Consider the following 18,241-nt stretch of genomic DNA (forward strand, 5'->3'; position numbering starts at 1 on the left):
ACATCAATACCTTCCCATACAATGTGCTATTTTATTCTTTGTAAAGATGTATTAAAGTTAAAGAAAGATGCGTATTACTCTTAGATACCTGTACTATGAGCAAATATTATTTCAACTAAAAACCTCCTTTTCACTCAAGAGCCAGCTTGATGAGGTTCTACTGGCCAAGCGTGATAATTTGAATAAAAGAATAATGACTACAAGTGATAAAAAGAGTGAATTAAAAAAAAAAAAAAAAAGGCTGTGTGTAGTGACACTAAAGGGAAAAACATTTAACTCACTGGACACCAACTAGAGTTACCAATACCAAAAATTACTCTGAAAAATGGTAAGAGGAAAAGATGAAATATTTATCCTGCCATTCTGGTATGAATACATTCCATGTAACCAAACAGCCCTAATGGTTGGAGCAAGGTTTTTAAATATAAAAGAATTCCATCTAATAATACAACAGAACAATAATACAACAGAAGTAATAGATTTGAAAAATCTTCCTTTTGCAAACCTTAATGAAATAAATGACTCAGGCAAATACCATTAATGCATATTTTCAAAAACATAATGCAAAAAAGTTATGGGGACTTTTCCAACAAAGGTGTCAGGCTTTTGCCTATGTACCCAATGGCCAATTTGAGCCTTAGTAAAAAGTGAGACAACCAGAATTAAATACCTCTGATTAAATATAAGGAGCACCATTCCATTATTATCATACTATCAAGTATTACTACTCAAAAGAAAGAAAAAAGAAAAGACAAAGAAGAGAAATCAGAATCTAATTAATCCTCTCTAGATCCAACTTTTAGGATATGGGATAAATGACAGAACAAGTTAAACACAACAGCAGTCGACCAAATTGAGTCTATGAAACTCTATAGGCAACTTCCACAGTTCCTTCAAGAAGTCATGGTGTGGGGGCGCCTGGGTGGCTCAGTAGGTTAAAGCCTCTGCATTCGGCTTGGGTCATGATCCCAGGGTCCTGGGATCAAGCCCTGCATCGGGCTCTCTGGTCTGTGGAGAGCCTGCTTCCTCCTCTCTCTCTGCCTACTTGTGATTTCTGTCTGTCAAATAAGTAAATAAAATCTTAAAAAAAAAAAAAAAAGAATAAGTAGTCATGGTGTGAAAAGAGCAAGAACTAATTTAGATTTCAAGATACTTTAAAAACAAAACCACCAGGAATGCCTGGGTAACTCAGTTGGTTGAGCATCTGACTTGATTTCAGCTCAGGTCATGATCTCAAGGTCCTGGGACTGAGCCCCCCATCAGGATCCCCACTCAGCAGGGAGTTTGCTTGTCTTCCTCTCCTTCAGCTTCTCCCTCTGCTCTGTCTCTCTCAAATAAATAAACCTTAAACACACACACGCACACACACAAACCAAATATACCATATACGTCTACTCTTGACATTGATTTGAACCAACCAACCATAAATACATTTTGGAGATAACTGTGATTTTTTTTTTTTTAAGATTTTATTTATTTGAGAGAGAGAGCGCAGGACACAAACTGGTAAAGGGGCAAAGGGACAAGTGGACTCCCTGCTGGGTGGCCCAATGCAGGGCTCAATCCCAGGACCCTGAGATAATGACCTGACCTGAAGTCAAAAGTTAACCAACTGAACCACCTAGGTGCCCTGATAACTGGGAAATTTTTAAATGGACTAGACATTAGATACTAAGAAACTATTACTAATTCTGTTAGGTATGGTACTGATACTATAGTTTTAAGTGGAATAGTTCTTTTTTGATATCTCCTCAAGTATTTAGATTAAAATGACATTGTATCTGAGACAGGCTTTAAACAAAAGGGGGAGAGAAGAAACAAATGCCAAAATATTAATGATTACAAGTATGTGGAGACTCATAACATATTTCCTCTATTTCAGCAAACACTTCAAATTTTTTTAAATAAATCACTTACAAAAAAGGTTCAATATGTATAATTGACAAAGTTTATTATCAAGAAACTTTAGTAAGTTTTTAAAAAGACTGTTTTGGTTTTAGAATACTGAAGGATGACAATCTACGACAGGACATACATAAACAAGGATAATTAAAATATTAAATACTATCTAAATTAAAAGACCATAATTCAAATTATTTATTATAATCTTTGTGTCTTGTCCGAAGGAGCTGTACCAGTTACCCTTCATGAAATTCACCCCACCAACTCATGAAGACTACAAGGCTTCACCACAAATTCAATTAGATAATTTACGGTAATCAATGCTGAGTTTTTGTGCTTAAGCATGCACTGTCACAGAAAGCACAAAATCCTGCTTACAGGGATCTTTTTGTTTCTTTAAAACGTATCTCAAGCATCTTTTAAAGTGCGAGCTACAAATATGCTGTATCCTTAAAGAAAAAGGCTTCTAAAGAAAGTACGAGATAGCTACCCAGTACTGCCTTGAGTGGTTATACAACTAACCAAAGGGAAGCCAGCAGTACTCTGCTGTTTTAGTGCAGCAGCCTCCTCCACGGTAGGTGAGCTCTTAGCTTGTACTATGCTACCAGCCGAACATGTACTCCATTGCTTTGGATACCAGACTTTCATCTTTTTTTGGCGTTTGTCTGTCAGAAATAACCTATCAAAAAAACACACATAATTGTTAAATTTTCCTCAGGATCATAGTCAATTCTAGATTAATAGCTAATTTAAAAGAGCCAAACAGTTAAATGCATTTGTAGTACTGAAATGTATATTTAAAGACTAATATATGGATTTAGTTAGAACATCCTTATGCTTTAAAGGACTAAATCTTATTCCTTTGGCAAGATAAATTACATCTACTCCTTGTATCAGAAAACTGAATAAACAACATTAAAGCTACAAGAGATTTTTTTTTTTTTAAGTAGGCTACACTCCCAGCATAGAGCCCAACATAAGGCTTGAACTCATGACCTTGAGATCAAGACCTGAGCTGAGATCGAAAGTCGGATGCTTAACTGACTGAGCCATCCAGACACCCCCAGGAAATAAGGATTTTAAAATACTGGTTTAGGCGCGCTTAGGCTGGCTCAGTGGGCAGAACATGTGATTCTTAATCTCAGGGTTGTAAGCTTTAAGCCCAACACTGGGTATGGAGTCTACTTTAAAAAAAAAAAAAAAATTAAAAATAAAATACTGTTGAGGGCGCCTGGGTGGCTCAGTCATTAAGTGGCTGCCTTCGGCTCACGTCATGATCCCAGGGACCTGGGATTGAGCCTTGCATTGGACTCCCTGCTCGGCAGGAAGCGGCTTCTCCCTCTCCTGCTCCACCTGCTTGTATTCCCACTCTGCCACTCTGCCTCTCTCTCTCTCTCTCTCTCTCTGTCAAATAAATAAATAAATAATCTTTAAAAAAAAAATGCTGTTGAAAAGAAAAAACTTAAGGAAAAAAAACAGTTCTAAGTCTCTAAATTTCAAGGGAAATCAAAAGACTAAATTTGCCACTGCTTGTCATTTTAAGCATGAAGTGTTTTACTTGCTGTTTCAGGACCAATGTCTGTGGTTAGGCAAGTTCAGAACCCGGTTAATTTAGTAGGGGACAATAACAACATACTGAATGAGAGTCATACTTTGATCATTCTTCAATGAATGCAATGAACTTTTCCTTTAAACTTTTTGAAATGAGAAATTTTGAAACGGGAGCTGGTCAGTGGTTTCTCTGATAACCACAGCTACTCCAACCTGAGGTTCTTCTTTTGTGATACCATTAGATTTAGTTTTCAGTTTAAAAGGGTCTTAAAGATTTCCTCATGCCAGAGATGTTCACAAGAGAAACTTTTAACGTATGCAAATACAACTTAGAGAAAACTAAAACTCTCAAAATGCTTTAAATAATGGCGAAGTAACTTTTTACAAAATTTAATGTAAGTTTTCAACTGGCCAAAATTCTAATGTTTAAATTAGGAAATTTAAGAATGCAAAGTTTATAGGTATTTCTTCAAGGCAATCACTTCAGTAAGAAATATTAAATGGCATACAAATCAATCCAATGAGAAGGTTAAACATGCTAGGCACTTCACCCTTTAAGGTATATTGTTTAATAAATAAATATATAAATGAAGTATATCTTTTTTATTCAATTGTTAAAATACCTGATAGTCACTAGTAGAAGCTTTGTATGCTGTAGCAAGAGGTCTCATGGTAGAAATCCTAGGAGTACTTCCAGGTTGGGTTGGTGTACCTAAGGTTTTGATTGGTGGTGTAAAGGCTAGAGATGGAGATGATAAAGCACACCTGTCATTGTTTTCCATAACACTCTGGAGAAATAAAGATAAAGAACTTCTCTGTTTATAAATGTAGTATGTTATCACTATTACATCCTAATTAAAAAGAAAACTTTATTAAAAAGAGCATAAATTCTTTGATGTAATTAATCTTTCAATTTTAGCCTTGATAAAACAGTATGTGCTTCTTAGCTAGTATTTGAGATACAATACTCAGGCAAAGTTCACTTCAATGACCTCAAACATGATCAGGACAACTAGACACTCACAGGAGTAAAAATCTTCTAAAAAATACTATGAGGAAAAAAAAACACACAAGGAAGAAAATCTTGAGGAAATCCTGGGGTGGGTGGAGGACTAAAGTCCAGTGTTACTTAGTAGCCAGGAATCCCAGATTCTCCTCTAGCCTCTACAAACACCTGTTACAGCATAATATAGTAATTACATAACTACATGGCCACCACAGATTGTAAGAACATGAGCCATGCCCGCTTTTGTGCATTAATGTGTGTATACAAACACCAAGCACAATGCCTGGTACATAGTAGAGAAGTTTATGTGTAATTATTTAAGAATGATCATGATTTTATAAGCCACAAAGGAAAGCATAAATTGTGCTAAGTATTATTTTATAGGTATATAAATACATGTTTTAAAATATTTTAAAATAAAAATGACTAATAAAAAGCTTCAGCCATTTAATAATTAATTTTGTTAACCATTCCTGTGAAATCTTTTGTTATGAAACAGCAGCCCTTAAAGAATTTAAAGAATCTGATGTTGCTTTGCACAGGAAAATGAGACCTAAAATCTAGGTCTCACCTTTAACCACTCTGTAAGTTACTTAGGAACCCTTGGCCTCTTTATCTGTAAAATGAGGGGGTTGGTGAGGATTATCTCTAAATCCTAAAATCTTGTGACTACATCTTTGGCTTCACATGAAAACAGTACTATAACATCATCACATTTCGCAAGAAAAAGGGGCACAGTGAAGCAAAGAGGCATAACCGTCAGTGTCAGTGCTTAGACTCGTGCTCCTCATAGAGATTAAGTTTATATTCCTTACATCAGTAATAACTTACTTTATCTATACATGGCTTTACACCAATCATAATGGACTCTCCAAAAATCCTCCCATCTTTGCTTAAGGCTTTCCGGGCCTGCAGTTTAGATTGATAACGAATATGCATCCAATTTCCTGTGTTAGACATCTGCAAAGAATGAAGTTGCCTCTTAAAACAAAAAATATATAAAACCTAAAAAATGAATCCTATTAAAAGATACAAATATATGAAAATATAGGGGCACCTGGGTAGCTCATCAGTTAAGCATCTGCCTTCGGTTGGGTGATGATCCCAGGCTCCTGGGATCTAGCCCCACTTTGGGCTCCCTGCTCAGCAGGGAGTCTGCTTCTCCCTCTCACTCTCCCTCTGTAATCTCCCTCTCTCTGTGAATAAATAAAATCTTTTAAAAAAAAAAAAGATGTCCCATAATAAGCTGTATGCTAAGATTCAACAAAAACCCTATTAATTTTTTTTAAGATTTTATTTATTTGAGAGTGAGTGAAAAAGAGAGAGCATGAGCGGGATGGAGGAGCAGGGGTAGAGAGAGAAGCAGACACCCTGCTGAGCAGGGAGCCTGACACAGAGCTTGATCCCAGGACCCCAGAATCATGACCCAAGCCTAAGGCAAACGCTTAACAAAATAAGCCACCCAGGCACCCCCCCACCAATTAAACAATTTCAGTAATTTCTACCTAGCTCCCAATTCTCTACTATAAAGAATATGTGGCAAATATTGGGGCACCCAGGTGCCTCAGTTAGTTCTGCATCCAACTCTTGGTTTTTGCCTCTGGTCATGACCTTAGGGTCCTAGAATGAAGTCCCATGTGGGGCTCGATAGAATCTTAAAAAAAAAGAAAAGGGGTATGTTGCAAATATCTCCAAAAGTAAGGTTAATTCTCAAAAGATAACTGTTGCTTACAAATAGGGCTTATTAACACTCACTATCAAGTTTTTAAAAATTGTATTCATCAATCTTATTTTCTGTAGGAATTGAAATAAGTCAATCCCTGGTAACAGAAGAAAGATTTGTTATTTATAACTTGTTATACACAAGATAAAGCAAGCTAGATTCTTTTTCAAAAAAGTTCTCTAGAAGCTAAAAAAGCCCTAAGAACTCTGTAAATCAGGAACTTCTCTCTTTTCTTTTATCTCCAATAAAACAAGCTCATACTGGAAGAAAGTAATGTAATATTTGGCATAATTTTTGTTAAGAAACTGTGAACTATTAAAAAAAAAACAGCGGGGGGAGGGGGGTGGAGCCTGAAATTCTCACTCTCCTGCTTATCTTCTCTCTTTATCCCTTTTTATCAACTACTATGCAACTTCTAGCCTTCTAGACTTCAACACATGTATTCAATGAAAACTTAAAAAAAAAGAAAAAAAAGAGAAAGTTTGGAAAAAGCAGACAATATTCAGCAGCAGTTTCCCTCAATTCACAGCTTATATTTCTTCAGACTAAATCTTGAACTGAAAAGAAGTAAGCCTTACCACATGTTTTAAGATATTCCCATACTGTGCAAACTGTAATAATATATAGGAAGCAGATGCTTGAGGAAACCTGAAAAAGAATTGTCCAAAGAGTCAACTTCCATAATAAATACAAATGGAAATTACCATACTTATAAGTTGTTTCAAGGTAAGTTCCCCTAACAGACTAGAATATTAATAGGAAATCCCTGATCACTGTTTCCCCCCTACAGTTAAATCTGTTATTGCTTATCACCCAAAAGCAAGTATGTTAAAATTAGTTTTGACTCAGCCCTTCTCCATCCTCAGATTCCATCTATGCAATCTCTAAAATTCCATTCCCACTGCCATTACCACCCCACACAGGAAAGAACTATAATGTTGCAGCTCTGTATATATTTTACAAGGGTGTGTGAGCATGTGTGTATGTGTGTGAAATACTGAGGTATACTACAGTTATTAAAAGGAAAAGAATTTTAAATTATATAATTATATACTGAGCTCCAACTAAGAATTCAGAAATTTAGTTCTGAAACAAAAATGAAAGTCAGTACCAGTATCAATGGTACAGAAACATTTAAAAGGATGGTTGCCAAGGTTTTAATAGCCAAAAATCTTAAAAAACTGTGATTTTTATTTTCTTCTTTATAAAGTTTTATATGATTTAAATATTTTATCAGACATTACTTTTATAGTCCAAACAATAAAGCTATTTTAAATTGAAAACCTGGAGTTTCCTTAACCAGTTGCTTTAGTTATTGAGACCTTGGATAAGAACCCAAGGAAAACAAATCTGAGTCACAAAAATAGATGAGAAATTCCACATATTATAATGTATGTGAGTAAAATACTGCATTCAGGACTGAAATTTTATTTTATGTTATATATGTTTGGATATAAGATTTCTTTCCTCAAAGAAAAGCAACAAATAAGGCTAAGTGCCTACAAAGCAGAGCTAAGAAAATAAAAATGAAAGAAAAATAATGGTTGCAAGTGAGGGAGGTACTTGAAAAATAAAATGTAATTCTAAGACTCTAGGACCACTTTGAATGGAAATATTCCAATAACCTACAAAAACACCACCTAAAACAATGAATGATATTTCATGATAACTCTGAGTCAACAGGAAAAAAGTTAAATTATCAAAGAAAGAACATACATATTTTAGATGTACTACCCTATAAATGATCAAAATATTTTATCCCTTAGAAGAAAACGTTTTAGTTATTGCAATCCAACTCATATAGAGGTTTACTAAAACATAAAACAAACAGAAGATTCATAGGCAGGAAAGTGTTTATCTTAAAAATTTAAAAAAAAAAAAGACTAGCAGAAGAGCTTCAAGTAATTCATTCAAATACTGAAGAATCTTAAAAGTGACACCATTACTATTGAGTCTCAAAAACTTGGGAGTGGACATTCAAGCTCAAAAACATAGCCACATCATGAGAGAATATGAGCTAAGTATGGGCTTTCTGGAGAATGAGACGATCCCAATTTTTTACATAACAGGATCAATAACACATAGAATCTCTATGGAAGGTTACACAACAAACAGGTGGTAGATATTGCCTTAAAGGGGAGAAAAACTGTAGCTGGGTAAAAAAGTAGGAAAGAAAAGTTTTCATTGTAGATTCTTACACATTCCTTTGAATTTTTAAATTTAAAATATATAACACTAACATTTACTAAGCACTGTTCTTCAAGAAGCTCGTGTTATTTTTCTACTTTTTAACCCCAAAACTAAATACAGTAAAACTCAATATCAGTATGACATTTCACACTTTCAGAAACAAACCTTACATAGTATGTTATGAACAATAACAGCTTAAAAATCAAAGGACCTAAGGTTTTTTGCTGACACTTTACTAATAACTAGATGTAAACCTCTGAATAAATCACTTAATCTGAATAAATCACTTAATCAGTTTTCTCATCTATAGATGATGCAGTATGATCTCCAAATGCCTAAAAGTACTCTTTCTTAATCTAAAATCCTATACCTTTCCTCTCTAAAAAAAAAAAAAAATTAAAATTAAAATTAAAATAATAGTAATAATACACATTCTGAATGCATCCAGGGCTGTCATGTACAACTTCTATTAATACTCAGTATCCTGTAACTATAAAGTACCAACCTTGTGACATAGTATGTACATATACAAATGAAATTCAATTTGATAATTCCAAACTGGTTAAGTCCAATATAAGCAGAGTAATAACCACTACAAAGAAAGGAGCTTCCTAAGTCTAAAGAGGCAATCTTGTTCCATTACCCAGCAAATATGCTTAAATGAAAAGAGTAAGAGAAGTGGCAAACAAATAATTAAAAAGAACTATACACAAATACTGAACACTAGTTAATAATGTGCATGCTGGGGGCACCTGCGAGACTCAGTCAGTTAAGTGACTGACTCCTGATTTCAGCTCAGGTCATGATCTCAGGGTTGTGAGATAGAGCCCCGCATCAGGCTTGGCAGTGAGAATGGAGCTCACTTAAGATACTCTCTCTCCCTCTCTCCCTCTGTCCCTCCCCCTTCCTCTCTAAAAAAATAAATTAAAATTAAAATTAAAAAAATAATAGTAATAATACACACTCTGAAGTGTCAGGGTGATTAATTTCTAGTGAAGTGTGCAACTGATTCTGAAATGTACCAACAAAAAGAGATGATTAATGAAAGATAAAATGAATTTAAGTAAAATATTAACAACTGTAGAAGTCAGGTGGTAAGTATATGAGCATTTGCTGTGCAATCCCCCCCCCCCTTTTTTGGTATGTTTATTATAAATGCTGGAGACAGGTTTTTTTTTTTTGGTTCCTTTTTTGTTTTGGAAAGGTAAATGATACTGAAACCTTACCCAAACACAGTCACCCAAGTGTCATCGAGGTGATCTTCAGAAGTCAGAGAATCTCCTTGAGTATAAAAAGGATCCAACTGTGCAGGAGATAATGTTGTCTTTCGTGGTTGACCAATGTTTGCTGGACTAAACACACTTTGTCCTATATTAGTATATTTAGTAAGTTAGTTACCAATATAAACTTCTTATTTTAAATCAAAGCTCTCAGTTTTAAATGAAAAAGTACATTAAAAACTGGCAATTGCATATATAGTTCAAAATATACAACTGTAACCATATGAAAATTTTATATTACCATATAATGTCAAAGCTCACTAATAACTGAGCCTAATTTATGATTTTACAGAAGTTTTATTATAAATTTGCTAATGTTTTAATTTCCAGTTAAGCCCACACAAGAAGGATCTCAAATCAACCTCAAGGACTTCTATTTGCATTCATTTTCCAAACCTACCACTTTCATCACAGCACCAGTTCCTTAAAAATATGCAATAACTTGTGACTTACAGAAAAATCCAAATGCCTTGGCCTCCAAAATATAATTTCAACCTATTTTTTCAATGTTCCCCTAAAAAGTTTCTACCCTAGCTCCTGAGATGTAAATGCAGTTTTCTTTTATATTCAGGTCATTTCTATCTGAAATGTCTAGTTCTGTTCTTTGCTTATCCCTCAATAATAGCTACCAATTAATGATTACTGCTACATGTCCAAAATGTCAAGCCAAATGCTTTACATGTTCATTTTATTTCAAAGGTATTGTCTCACTGAGACCACACATTTCTGAGAAGCAGAGATTATTCTTTCATCTTTGGAGTAGTAATGATTCACTCAAACAAAAAAATTTTTTTTCAGAAAAACCGGGTGGCTCAATCGGTTAAGCATCTGACTTTTGTTTTCAGCTCAGGTCATGATTTCAGGGTGGTGAGATCAAGCCCCATGATGGGCTCCATGGTGGACACAGAGCCTGCTTGGAATTCTCTTTCCCTATTCCTGAGTCCCTCCCCATCCTAGCTCATGCTCTCTTAACAAAAAAAAAAAAAAAAAAAAAAAAAAAGAAGTGAACATGTTAGTCAATGCTCCCCCAGCCCAAAAAAAACCCACCTATCTCTAACAGAACTTAAATTCTAGTGGAAGAGAGAAAAACAAATAAATAAAGTATGTTAGAAAACAGAAACTCCTACAGAAAAATAAATAGAGCAGAGAAGGGAGACAGGAAGTATATATAATATCACGCATGGAAGAATTAAATGAAAAAAAGATTTCACTGAGATGCCATTAAACCAAACCCCGATAGAAATGGAGGATGAGAAACATGCCAGTACCTGAAGAAGTAAATGTTACTGGAGATAATATCATGTATAAAAGCCCTGAGAAAGGATATGACTGGTGTTTGATGAACAGTAAGAAAACCAGTATTTGCACAGTGAGGAGGGGCATCTGAGGTCAAAACAAGTGTATGAACAGAGAGCTAACAAGAAGTCAGATGATTGAAAAAAAAAAAAAAAACTTTGTAACCCACTATAAATAAAGCTTCTGGATTTCACCTCAAATGAGTTGGGAAGTCAATGGAAAATTGTGAACAGAAGTGATGTAACAGGACAAAAATCTTGAAATAAATAAACAGCATTTTATTAAGAGTATTTATATCATTTTTCACATGCACAATTTTATTTGATTCTAACAATAAGATGGGTCCTATTATAACTCCACTTAACAATTTTAGGAAACAGGGGATGTTAAATAATGTCCAGGATGGCAGCTGGAATTCCAATCTAAGCCATCCAAATTTGAAGTATGAGCTCTTGGGAAACAATCTAGTTAACACTTATTTACTATAGGAGCAGTTCTACAGTGTGCACTGGAGACCCAGAGCTCCCGATGACCCCTCTCATAAAACCAGCCAAGTCAAAATGTTTTTCATAGTCATTTAAGGTTTCATTTGCCTTTATATCCTCACTCTCTCACGAGTATATAGTGGACTAGTGGACCCTTCCAGAGGATACTTAATGCGATTCAATCAATGGAGACTAAATATACAGAAGCAGACAGGAGAATTCAGCTTTATCTCATTTTTTTTCAATTTAAGGAATTTTTTAAAATTTTATTTTGTTTTTTCAGTGTTCTAAGATTCATTGCTTATGTACCACACCCAGTGCTTCATGCGATATGTGCTCTCCTTAATACCCGCTACCAGGCTGACCCATCCCTCCACCTCCCTCCCTTCTAAAACCCTCAATTTATTTCTCAGAGTCCACAGTCTCCCATGCTTTGTCTCCCCCTCCAACTTCCCCCAATTCACTTTTTCCTTTCCTTTTCCTAATGTCCTCCATGTTATTATTAGGTAATTCCACAATTATTAAGTAATTCCACAATTATTAAGTAATTCCACAATTAAGTAAAATTTTGAATTCAGCTGTATCTTAAGCCAGACATTAAAATTTAAAAAGCACAAAGCAATGTCACTATTCTCATGAGAATCTTTTCTTTTCTTTTTTTTTTTTTTAAGATTTTATTTATTTATCAGAGAGAGGGGGGGAGAGAGCGAGCACAGGCAGACAGAATGGCAGGCAGAGGCAGAGGGCAGGCTCCCCGCTGAGCAAGGAGCCCGATGTGGGACTCCATCCCAGGACGCTAGGATCATGACCTGAGCCGAAGGCAGCTGCTCAACCAACTGAGTCACCCAGGCATCCCATGAGAATCTTTTCTTATTGAAAGTTATTTTTACTTTTAAAAAAGGTTATTTATGTTTATTGGAAACAAATTATTATTTTTTTTAAAGATTTTATTTATTTATTTGACAGAGAGAAATCACAAGTAGATGGAGAGGCAGGCAGAGAGAGAGGAAGGGAAGCAGATTCCCTGCTGAGCAGAGAGCCCGATGCGGGACTCAATCCCAAGACCATGAGATCATGATCTGAGCCGAAGACAGCAGCTTAAACCACTGAGCCACCCAGGTGCCCCATGGAAACAAATTATTTTTAAATGAATAATACTATAAAACAGTTTTAATTTCTAATACGGTAAATATAAATAGCTATAATCCAAAAGCTCTGGGCTTCAATTTTTAAGAATGTATTAAGGACCCAAGGGGCACCTAAGTGGCTCAGTCAGTTGAGAATCTGACTCTTGATTTAAGCTCAGGTCAAGATCTCAGGGTGGTGAAATGAAGCCCTGAGTCAGGAGCTGGGCTCAACAAGGAATCTGCTTGAGGATTCTTTCTCTCCCTCTGCCCCTCTCCCCACACGCTCTCTCTCTAAAGTAACAAATAAATCTTTTTCTTCTTTTTTTTTTTTTTAAGAGTATTAAGGACCCTGAAACTAAAAAATCTAAGAACAACTACAGGGCGTTGTGCATGATTCACAATCCACGTTTAGTGATTTTGAGGCTCTCTGCTCAATACATTCTAGTATCTGCTGCCTAGTCATTTGTCCTGAATTCCCAATTGAGTTGAAAAATCAACCTAAATCATTTCAAAGTATTTGTAGTCGAATGGAGCTCTGAAAGCACACTCTTAAAAAAACAAAAAAGGGGGGATATAAAGCTACTGTGTTAAGTTTTATAAAAGGCCATATACTATATTATCCTGATGGGATATTTACAATTCACGTAAAAAACTCTGAAAGATTACTGAATAAAGAAATATTTTTAACTTTATTCAATCCCAAATCTCCTATAATGACCACATTTTACCTTCATATTTTGGTAAATGCTGATCCTGGGTTGAGTATATCCTATATACCTTAAAAATGCTTGATTAATGAGAGGTAATAAAGTTATTCACATCCAAAGCTGAGATTTAAAAAGGGCAACTGAGTTTTCCTATTCATTGATTTCCTATTTATGAATACAGAATGATTTTCTCAGAAGCATACAAAAAGAATTTCTCTTATCAAACAAACATATTCAATGACAAGTCACAGTGACACACTGTTAATTCACAACAAAGTAGTATTGGAGAGTCAAGTTACTCTCCAGATACAACACTCAAAAGTTCAAACTAAATTTTTAAAAGAAAAAAAAACCTAAGCAACCCCTCAAATTTTATTTTGGTATATTATTATTTTATTTTATTTTTTAAATTTAATTTTATTTTTATGTGTTTGTGTTCCAAAATTCATTGCTTAAGCACCTCACCCAGTGCTCCACGCAATACATGATCTCCTTAATACCTACCACCAGGCTCACCCAACCCCCACCTCCATCCCCTCCAAAACCCTCAGTTTGTTTCTCAGAGTCCACAGTCTCTCATGGTTTGTCTCCCCTTCCAATTTCCCCCAACTCACTCCTCCTCTCCATCTCCCAATGTCCTCTGTGTTATTATTTTATTTTAGTTTCTCATGTTCCAACTGCTAGTGAATTACAGAAATACATAAAAGTATCTTTTAATGTATGGGGGAGGAGGAGTATAACATCTTGCTTTTTTGAAAAGCAACAGGAGATTGCGTTAGGAGCCAGGAAGAGGACTGGACTGGATGGCAGAAGGCTAGTGTTGCTAGCCCTGAACTAATCATTCACCTTGATAGCATTATGGGAAAATGAGAGGGAAGATAACAAATGGGTTTGTAGTTAGTTCACATGTTCTATTACTTACTGTCACAACTAGAACAAGTAATCAAACCTCACTTCCCAAATATTACAACAAAAATAAAAACAATAACAATATCAACGATAATTGCTAACAAGTACTGAGCACTTACACTACATTCAAGGTGCTCGTACATATTCTTTACATGTATTCATATTTAATACTAAAAGCAATTCTATGAGATATAACCTACCTTCTGCATTCTATATATGAGGAACACAAACATATATATACATATATATATGTATATATTAAAAAAACACCTATCCAACATAATTTAAATAACTGAAAGAGCATGTTAAACATGGTTCAATAAATGTTAATTTCCATTTTATAAGGCCAGGCATTTTTCTCACACAAAAGCCAGATTAAGATCAGATGATCATCAGCAGATGCAAAAAAACTACTGACAAAAATACCTCCTCTCATGATAAAAATGCTGAACACCTGGGTATAGGAGGATAATTTTAAAAGGCCATATTATGTCTAGCCCACATTTGACATCATACTCAATGGTGAAAGGTGGAAAATTTTTCCTCTAAAATCAGGAAGAAGGGTGCCCACCTGCCACTCCTTCTGACATATTACTGAAGTCCTATCCAGAGCAACCAAGCAAGAAAAAAATAAAATAAAATAAATAAAATAAAATAAAATAAAATAAAAGGCATCCAAATTGGAAAGAAAGCTGCTAAACTGTTTTTGCACATAAAATGATCTCAAACATGGAAAAATCTTAAAGACTCCACCAAAAAACTTTTATAACTAATTAATGGATTCAATAAAGTTGCAGGATACAAAATCATTCAGAAATCAGCTGCATTTCTATAGCCTAACAACAAAATAACTAAAAAAGAAATAAATAAGACAATCCCCTTTTAAAAAACCATCAAGAACAATACAAAACACAGGAATAAAATCAACCAAGGAGGTGTAAGATTTTATACTGAAAACCACAAGACTTTGATAAAAGAAACTAAAGACAAACAAATGGAAAGATATCCCATGCTCACAGATAGGAAGAACTAATATTGTTAAAGTCCATACTTATCAAAGCCATCTATAAAATCATCAACAAGATGAAAAGGCAACATACAGAATGGAAGAAAATATTTGTAAACCATGTATCTGATAGGGGTTACTCTCCAAAACATATAAGGAACTCATACAACTCAAACAGCACACAAAAAAAAATAATAGTAATTTGTTAAAAAGAAAAAAAAAATCAGCAGAGGAACTGAGTAACATTTTTCCAAAGAAGAGACATATAGCCAACAGGTACCAAAAATAGTGCTCAAAATCATTAATCATCAGGGAAATGGAAATCAAAACCACACTGAGATGTCACCTCACACTTTTAGAAAGGCTATCATGAGAAAGCAGGTACTAAGTGCTGTCAAGGATTTGAAGAAAAGGAAATCCTTATACACTGCTGGTGGGAATATAAATTGGTACAGCCACTACGGAAAACTGTATGGAGGTGCCTCAAAAATTAAAAATAGCACTACCATATGATCCAGCAATCCCACTTCTGGGTACGTCTCCAAAGTAAATGGAAATAAGATCCCAAAATGGTTTCTGCACTCCCATGTTTCTTGCAGCATTACTCACAATAGCCAAGATACAGCAACAATCAAAGTGTCCTTCAGTGGATGAATGGATAAAGAAGGGGTGGTACATATATGCCACAGATGTTTTTCGGCCATGAGAAGAGGGAAATCCTGCCATCTGCAAAACAAGGATAGACCCCGAGGATGATGTGCATGATGTTAAGTGAAGAAAGTCAGACAAAGAAAAGACAAATACTGTATGATCTCACTTTTATGTGGAATGTAAAAAAGTCCTCACTTTATGTGGAATGTAAAAAGAAGCTCAGAGTAAGAGAGTAGTGGTTACTGTGGCCCGGGGGCTGCACAACATGAGCAGATGTTAGTCAAAGGGTACAAACTTCCAGTCACAGTATGAATAAGTTCTGAGGAGGTAAAGAACACTATGGTGATTATTGTTAATAATATCATATTATATACTTGAAAGCTTACACCGTAGTCATTCTGTAATATATGTAGGTCAGATAAACACACTGTATATCTTAAACTTACACGTTTTATGTCAACTGTATCTCAAACTTGTAATAAAGATTTCCCTTACTTATTATATCCGTAAGACTTAACTGTTACTCCAATACCAAACAAAACAGTGGTAGATAAGAACTCACAAAAGTTAACTGTTTTAACAATAAAGAACTTCAATATAAAAGATGTACTTGGTACAACCATTCTTCTACATTAAAGGCACAACTATATTCAGAGTCAAATCTAAAAGACTTCCAGGAATGATGTCCAACTCTCTACTCCAGATGGTACCAAATCAAAACTATACCCTCAACAGGATCAAAAGTTAAAGTTATCAATTAAGTAAAAACTATAATGCAATCACGTGATTCTAACTAAAAAGAAGAAAAAATAAAGTCACCTAAAGATTCAAAAATTCTTCACTCTTTATTAGGCCATACAACTTGAATCCATATACTTCATTTGGACTCAAATTTAGAAAACCATAATTAATCTAATTTAACCTAGTAACGTAGCCTTTCATAAAAAAATAGATTTCAATCACCCTAGATCTAAAGGCATTATTAAAGCATCTACTTAATTCAGAACACTGTTTTAGGCACCACTAGAAAACAAGGGAAGATGCTCAAGACCAACTGCTTACGTTCAGTCATCAAGTAACCAGGTTAACAAAAAACAGCTCAGTAGCCAGAAAGCTTGAAAAATGAATACTCAAATATTTTTTATAAAAGCAATCAGCAAGTGAAGATATGTAATCATTATTAACTCTAGAGAAAACAAAAAGGTATACAAGAAGGAAATGGAATCTCAGTATATTACACTGGTCAGTCTTACAGATTTATCTAACCAAATTCATGTTTAAGAAACAAACTGCAATTTATTGAAAAAAGTCAAACTACATACATTATATGATACATTTAACAATTATTCTTTTTCCTCATCAGCTCAGACGCACAACGTATTTTTTTTTTAAAGATTTTATTTATTTGACAGAGAGAGATCACAAGTAGGCAGAGAGGCAAGCAGAGAGAGAGAGAGGGAAGCAGGCTCCCTGCCGAGCAAAGAGCCCAATGTGGGACTCGATCCCAGGACCCTGAGATCATGACCTGAGCCGAAGGCAGCGGCCTAACCCACTGAGCCACCCAGGTGCCCCTGCACAACGTATTTTTAAAATGAGGACAATTTAGGGGCGCCTGGGTGGCTCAGTGGGTTAGGCCGCTGCCTTCGGCTCAGGTCATGATCTCAGGGTCCTGGGATCGAGTCCCACATTGGGCTCTTTGCTCGGCGGGGAGCCTGCTTCCTCCTCTCTCTCTCTCTGCTTGCCTCTCTGCCTACTTGTGATCTCTCTCTGTCAAATAAATAAGTAAAATCTTTAAAAAAATAAAAGAAAAGAAAATGAGGCCAATTTAAAATGGAACACACTACTTTGACAATTATCTGCCTATCAACTAACTTAACAACTATCCCTTTAGGAAATAAGCAAAAGCACACGAAAGATACTCTTAAATAAATTTAGTTCCTACTACAAAGACATGCCTCTAACATATAAAAGATAATAAAAGGCATTTTAATATAAAATCTAAAGCCAATTCCAATTTTTTATGTGTACTACCATTAAAAATGTTAAATTTAGTAATGCTACATCATGTAATAACCTTCAAGCAAGAAATTAAATGAAAGCTCAAAATGAGACAACCATTATGACCTTTAAAAATAAAACAAATCAAAATTAAGTCTCAAACGAATAAGCAATCTAATTTTTGCCCTGTCAACTACTCTGAAAAATGTAATTACTTATACATAATCTAAAACTATTTACATAACTTTAGCATAATTGCCCCCCACCTTGTTAATGTTTAATTGCTCCACTGATTTTACTTCCTTTCAATCAGACTTCTGGTACCCACATGCTAAGCTTTATAAGATGAAAATAAAGTGCACCTATCAAACCACATCAAATTGGGACTATAATGTGTCTCCCTTGGTAAA

At 35.0% G+C, this 18,241-nt stretch overlaps 1 protein-coding gene across 3 annotated transcripts in view; it reads right to left on the reverse strand.

Moving 5' to 3' along the window:
* Positions 1-1,925: 1,925 nt before the first annotated feature.
* Positions 1,926-18,241, reverse strand: part of NUP35 (nucleoporin 35) — a 40,211-nt gene continuing 23,895 nt past the window's right edge. For all 3 annotated transcript variants that reach the window (XM_082690190.1, XM_082690189.1, XM_082690191.1), the window contains 5 exons: positions 9,599-9,740; positions 6,761-6,830; positions 5,291-5,419; positions 4,077-4,241; positions 1,926-2,581 (listed from right to left, as the gene is read on the reverse strand). In XM_082690190.1, the coding sequence (XP_082546316.1) occupies positions 2,504-2,581; positions 4,077-4,241; positions 5,291-5,419; positions 6,761-6,830; positions 9,599-9,740 (584 nt within the window). In that variant the 3' untranslated portion in view covers positions 1,926-2,503. The remainder of the gene's footprint in view (positions 2,582-4,076; positions 4,242-5,290; positions 5,420-6,760; positions 6,831-9,598; positions 9,741-18,241) is intronic.

This window comes from Mustela nivalis (genome assembly GCF_964662115.1).
Source record: "Mustela nivalis genome assembly, chromosome: 11".
In the NCBI taxonomy this organism is placed as follows: Eukaryota; Metazoa; Chordata; class Mammalia; order Carnivora; family Mustelidae; genus Mustela; species Mustela nivalis.